Raw genomic sequence first — 6051 nt, 5'->3', positions numbered from 1 at the left:
ATTTTCATTCACTGCGTGAATAATTATCTAAAAAAATAATGTAATAGTTATACCATGCATCAAAATTAAAGTCTATTTCGGACCCAAAACAAAAGAAGGTAAGCTTATTGAATGAGTCCTAGCTTGCGTAATCACCTTTGTCTTTGCTCCTTGGCATTAATTACTTGCATCAAAATCGCAATACCCAGCTACCAGCATTTGTGTTCTGCCAAATACCTCTAAATCGCGGAGGTGAGAAACTTAGACATTTTCTTTTGGCAAAAGTCAAATTCAGAATCAGAATCAGAACAGAATTTTCTTGTACGGATGACATCTAAAATTCGTATTTATCCCAAAAGTGCTTTATTTTTATTAAAAGTTTTGTTGAAAAAAATTATAGAAAAAGGTTAGATAATTAGAACTTTTATCATCTCTTTTTTGCTGGAAACATCATTAACGTTTAGAAAAATAAGTAGGGCTCAGTACTTTTTATAGTATAATTTCGTTAACACTTCTGTATAAAATTTTAATTCTACTATTTTGGGTGTGTAATATCGTTTTTAAAATTATTATACTCATGTGTTTGTCCTTTTAGAATAAAAAAAACTTACTTTTTTTAAACGCATTAGCCTTTCTCATAAAAAAGTACGTACTTTAAAAAATAAGTAAATTTGTGTTTCTAAGAAGATTTAGAAGCAGAAATTATCACCCATTTGTTGAGAAGTAGGCAAAAAACTGCTTCTGCGAGAATTAAAGAGAGATTGTAAAACTTTATTGTCATTAATGTTTGCAATAAATATTTAGAAATATATATTGTAGTGAGATAAGACTTTGTTATTCTTGTTGTTATTATTGTTGTATTTAGAAATATATAGGTGAATTATATAGTAAAGATGTAAGTTTACAGATTTTTCCTTTAATAGAATAATCAGCAAACATGGCATCTTAGAGTTAGAATCGTCACATAAGCAATTTTACATCAACCTCCAAAGATGTAATTAAAACATTTAAAATATTAAGCATAAAACTAAAACAAATTAAAAACAGAAATATTCTTAAAACTTTTCTAAAATTTTACATACAAAAAGAGACTTTATTTTCAATGTATAAGAAACAACTTTAGTCTTTAGAAGTCAATCAACCAGCACAATATTCTTAATATACTAGGTGGATCCGCTGAATGTAAGATTAAACTGCCTTAAATTTTTAATCACGTGTTTTCTGTTGTTGACTTGTTAGATTAAAATAAACTGCCTTAAACTACGGTGTCTAATATTTATTCTCTATTGTTGACTTGTTAGATTCTTGAGGAACTACGGTGTCTAATTTTTGTTTTATTATTATTACTATTACTTGCATTAGAGGAAAGCATCAAATATTTCATTAAAAAAAGTGGACATATCAAATGGTTATAATGATTATTGCTTTTTAAGAGTTTATCTTGGTTTACACCCTAAACCCTAGACTTTGAGTTGAGTATCAATCTAAGCAAGCAAAATTTGATCTAAGCAAAGACCACATGACATTTCACCATTGACAAGCATTTTGAGGCCAGCTTTAAGCTCTGGTATCCCTTCCTCCAAAACAGCACACACCGGAAATATAGGAACATCATGGACCCTTCTCTTTAACTCATCGTATACTTGGTCTGCACCTTCCTCATCAATCTTATTTGCCACAATCAACGATGGTCTTCTTGATAAACCTTCCTGATGGTACTCAAGCTCAAGAATCAGGTCTCTCAGCTGTTCCCATGGCGGAATTCCCTTCTTTCCATTTAAAGCAGCAGCCAAGTCCAGCACATATGCCAGAACCTTTGTACGTTCTATGTGGCGTAGAAACGCATGTCCGAGTCCACGGTTTTGGTGTGCGCCCTTTATGAGACCAGGAATATCAGCCACAGTTATTGATAAATCATCAAAGTTCAGGTTTCCCAAATTAGGCCTAAGAGTGGTGAAAGCATAGGAACCAACACTAGGCTTAGCCCTTGATATGGCTCCAAGCAGAGTGCTTTTCCCAGCATTTGGCATTCCTACAAAGCTAACATCAGCAATGCTCTTGAGCTCTAATACAAGAACAGTATCGGAACCAGGCAAGCCGGCTCTCAGAGAGGAGTGATCGCCGTCATGATCCTCGGCATTAGATATGTCTTGACATGACCCTGTCATTGCAGTTGAAGTCTTCCTTGAGTCTTTGAAAGTAGATGCATTGCCCAGACCACCCTCTCCTCCACGAGCAATGACAATTTGTTGACCTTCTTCTGTTACCTCAGCAACATTGTATAGCATGTCTCGTTTTTCTCCTATATCCTCTGCATCAGATTTGGAAGTTCCGCTAGCAGTTGAAAGCTGAGGAAATTCATCTGTTGGTGCAACTTGTCTTGATTTTACAGATTTCTGAGCATTTGTTTCAGCAGCTTCTGATAAGCTGCAGCCAGTACCATGTATTTCTTTGACTCTTTCTGCACCAGAAACAGTGGATACTAAATCACCATTGCTAGGGTCAGAAAGATCACCAACAAGTGCACCAGGAATTTCCCAAGGATCAACATCTGCAGAGGGTTGAATTTTGACCATAGCAGGACTATCACCGCTAACAAGATGCAGTACAGTACCAACTGGGACATGGACAACCTACTAAAAGAACATGATTTTGGAATGGAATCAGAGTTGTGTATTGCACACAGATGGTCAAACAAAGGAAACGAATTTCTGAAACATGTTACATGCATAAAGAACAGATTTTACAGATAAGACCAATTACCTTATCTGCACCCCTTGTTCCTATCTTATTCTTCGATGTTCCTTGTCCTCCTTTCTCAGCTATCTACAGGGAGACCAATACTGCCATTAACTTTTCATACAAGAAATTTCATCATTACGGAGAAATATCTTAGAAGAATAAGTGCATACAAGGTGACGTTGTAAACCACTAAAGTCCCAAACTCTAGGAGAGCATTCCAGAATCACATCTCCGCCTCTGCCACCATTGCCACCTTAATTGAACACAGACATCAAAGTATCATTGTTATCTGTTCCATTGTACTCTATCCAGATTTCCTACCAAAAAATTTGATAGTATCATGGATAACATAAGTTTTACTACAGAGCAGTCAATTGAATAAATAGATGACAACTTCTGTGTAGTGTTTATGGTTTTCTTAAAAAGCATATATAGAAACTATCATTGGAAATATCATTGTATTTTGAAAGAAATCACCAAGATACACATTAAGACTTCATAAAGAGAAAAGGGAATGCACCATCAGGTCTGCCCAAGCGATCATGTCGGCTACGGCGAAAGCTGGAGCAACCATGCCCACCATCTCCGCCTTTTGCAAATATCTTGACCCTGTCTATCATTTTTCTTTCCTACAAGACCAAAATGGACAAAGCCCAACACAGTGCATAGAAACAGAAAATATATCACAATCATCTCTAATTTTTTATGGATTAAGCCAGTAGAGATTATTAGTAGTAATAGTAATAATAAATTGGAAATTCAACCTGTAAAGGAGCAAGCTTGGACTTATTGTGAGGTGTATCTGAGTAATGAGAATAAAGTGTAAATGACCATCTAGATCCACACGTATGTCGAACGGCTTCTACATGTCGTATAGATCTTGCTTGAAAGACCAACATTTGTGGATGTTCAGTTATTACTAGATAAGAGTGTAACTTTTTGAAGTAGAACCAAGCTAGTCCTTTAAACTCGGTTGAAACTTCAAACCTTCAAAAAGGAAAATGCAAAAAGAAGATTGAACATATAATTTATATATTGTTTATTAACCATGTTATAATTAATAACTATAATTTTATCGATATTAAAATTTTAACAAAAATATATCCGAAAAACATTAATTAAGAATCTAATAGTACAGTTTAAAAGATGAATACAAGTTTTCAGTTTGATGAGAATAAAATTTGAAAATCATATTACCAAGAGCCATCTTCACTGGATCAGGTGCTGGTGACTTATAATTATATGATTTTATAGTTTCTTTAATAGTTTAGTTATGTGCATCAGTATTGCAAATTTATACAGATTTATAACCAATGCATAATATGATACACTAAGTACATAATACAACATCAAAGCTACTTCCATACAACAACATTTTGTACAAAGCTGTAAGAGCCTAATTAAGTCCATTTCTATGGTTGATCACAAGCAATACCATTAATACATTATCCAATTTTTGGAGACACCAACTATCAGTGGAAACAAGGAATCAAGGATAAAACATCAAATATATTAAAAGTGAGGGATTGTAGGGGAGACAATCTTCAGAGTGAATAGGCCCAATATAATATTTTAAGAGAGTTACGGAGAGAGATCATGGAAAAGGATATTCTTTAGAGTGAACAGGGTTCAATATTTGACATAAATGTCTGATATCCTCCCTAAACTAAGCTACATGGGTAGAGGTATGAGGTATTACAAATTTGCACAAAATAGGGTGGCAATACAAGAGAAAATATTACATAACGATATCAAATTATAAACTAAAAAATAATTATATCATAAAATAAATGTAACTTTCAAAATTTCAAGCAAAAATATCTCACGAGACTTTGATTTTAAAGAATATAAGAATAGTTTGTTCATCTACAAGTAAATCAAATACCTTGTGATATTTAATGTTTTACAAAAACCAATTTGTTTTATTTATTATAATACTTGATCAAGAGACCTAATATTCCTAATGTGTAATAACACATTATCACGAAGCTCAAACAGTTTTGTATGATCAGCATGGTTTTATAAATAGACTTTCACCCCTCTCCATAATGAAACTAGGATGCACAGGAAATCATAATGTTCACAAGGAACTTAATCAAATATGAAGCCATTATTATAGATCGTAGATTCTTTTAGGACCACTGCAGTTAAACTACAGGCAAACAATAATTTAGAATGTTTTAACAAAATCACAATGAAGCAAAATGCAAAATCAACGAACCTTAACAAAGCAAGATACAAAATCAGAAAGCAAACCCTAATGAAGCAAGAAGCAGAAACTCAAAAAATTAGTAAACCCCCAAAACCCCAAAAAATTCACAGAACCAGAAAATCCATACACACCATCTTTGTTTGGTGCTACTGTCTCAGCTCGCTATCACTGCCATCTCAGTTCTCCAGGCAGTTCGCCATCGCCAGCTTGTCGTTCTTCTTCGTTCTTCGTCAATGAGAAGAGAGAGCGAGTTGTTCTGACAGACAACGAGTGAGCGAATCGTTCCGACGAATGAATGAGCGGTTCCGAGATATGAGAGTGATGAGGAGTGGTGAGTAACGGGGGACAGTGACCGATGAGCGTAGGTCACTTGGTGAGTGAAAATGAGTGTGTGTAAAACGTTACAATCAGTCATGGATGATATAAAAAATAAAATATAAAAAATAGTTTTTTTACTTAATATTAAATAATTATATATAAATATAAAATTATTTTATATTAAAATTAATTTTTAAATTTAATTGAATGATGATATAAAATATTTTATATTATTTACATCAAAAATAAACTTAGAATGCACATATACAGTGCATCTAAATAATAAAAATCTGATCAAAATCAAACAAAGAGAAATAGTTTGTCTTTAAAGTTTAAAGTTTCAAAAGAAAACAAGTGCGGGCATTGATATTATAATAAAAATGAATTTGGCTCCTCTGAAGTTGTTCATTTACTTTAGAAAAAAAAATATCGTAATCTAAACCTTTAATAATATAAATGGTTCTAATTCTCTTAGATAAATAAATACATTAAATGTAGACTCTTTAATAGAATTCGTTGAAAATCGTGCGACAACTGCAGCAGCTTCCAAGACTGCGTAATTTCTTCTTTTTATTTATCTTCTCTCTCTTTTATTTAGTTTTTTTTTCTTTTTCTTCAACAAAAAAATATTTTCGATTCTATTATTTCACAACATTTAATTTTCTTTTTATGTTTTATTATCATGTTCTTCTATGATATTGTTGTTGTTTTGGTTATTTTTTTTCTTTTTTATTTTTGTCTTCTGTAACTTACATTTAAAGTTTTGTCATGAAAGAGATTAATAGTAATCACTAATAATT

The 6051-nt window shown here is 32.7% G+C and overlaps 1 protein-coding gene across 2 annotated transcripts; it reads right to left on the bottom strand.

Moving 5' to 3' along the window:
- LOC107605216 (probable GTP-binding protein OBGM, mitochondrial) lies at positions 1379–5339 on the bottom strand. Of its 2 annotated transcripts, XM_016307005.2 has the most exons (7): positions 5065–5339; positions 3658–3708; positions 3486–3619; positions 3242–3350; positions 2892–2974; positions 2743–2805; positions 1379–2612 (listed from the first exon to the last, which is right to left on the bottom strand). In XM_016307005.2, coding segments are annotated over exons 2-7 (1539 nt in total). In that variant the 5' UTR covers positions 3659–3708; positions 5065–5339; the 3' UTR covers positions 1379–1463. The 2 variants fall into 2 exon arrangements, with proteins under 2 accessions (XP_016162491.1, XP_020960729.1); XM_021105070.1 differs by lacking the exons at positions 3486–3619; positions 3658–3708.

This window comes from Arachis ipaensis, chromosome B06 (assembly GCF_000816755.2).
Source record: "Arachis ipaensis cultivar K30076 chromosome B06, Araip1.1, whole genome shotgun sequence".
NCBI classification, from domain to species: Eukaryota; Viridiplantae; Streptophyta; class Magnoliopsida; order Fabales; family Fabaceae; genus Arachis; species Arachis ipaensis.
Note: the sequence above shows the minus strand (reverse complement) of the source record. Positions and strands in the feature narration are given on the sequence as shown.

Excerpts from the sequence above, each read along its gene's own strand:
- LOC107605216 (XM_016307005.2), bottom strand. Across the intron at positions 2,975-3,241 it reads TCGCTTGGGCAGACCTGATG|GTGGCAATGGTGGCAGAGGC; the intron begins GTGCATTCCCTT and ends TGTTCAATTAAG. Across the intron at positions 2,613-2,742 it reads GAACAAGGGGTGCAGATAAG|GTTGTCCATGTCCCAGTTGG; the intron begins GTAATTGGTCTT and ends TTCTTTTAGTAG.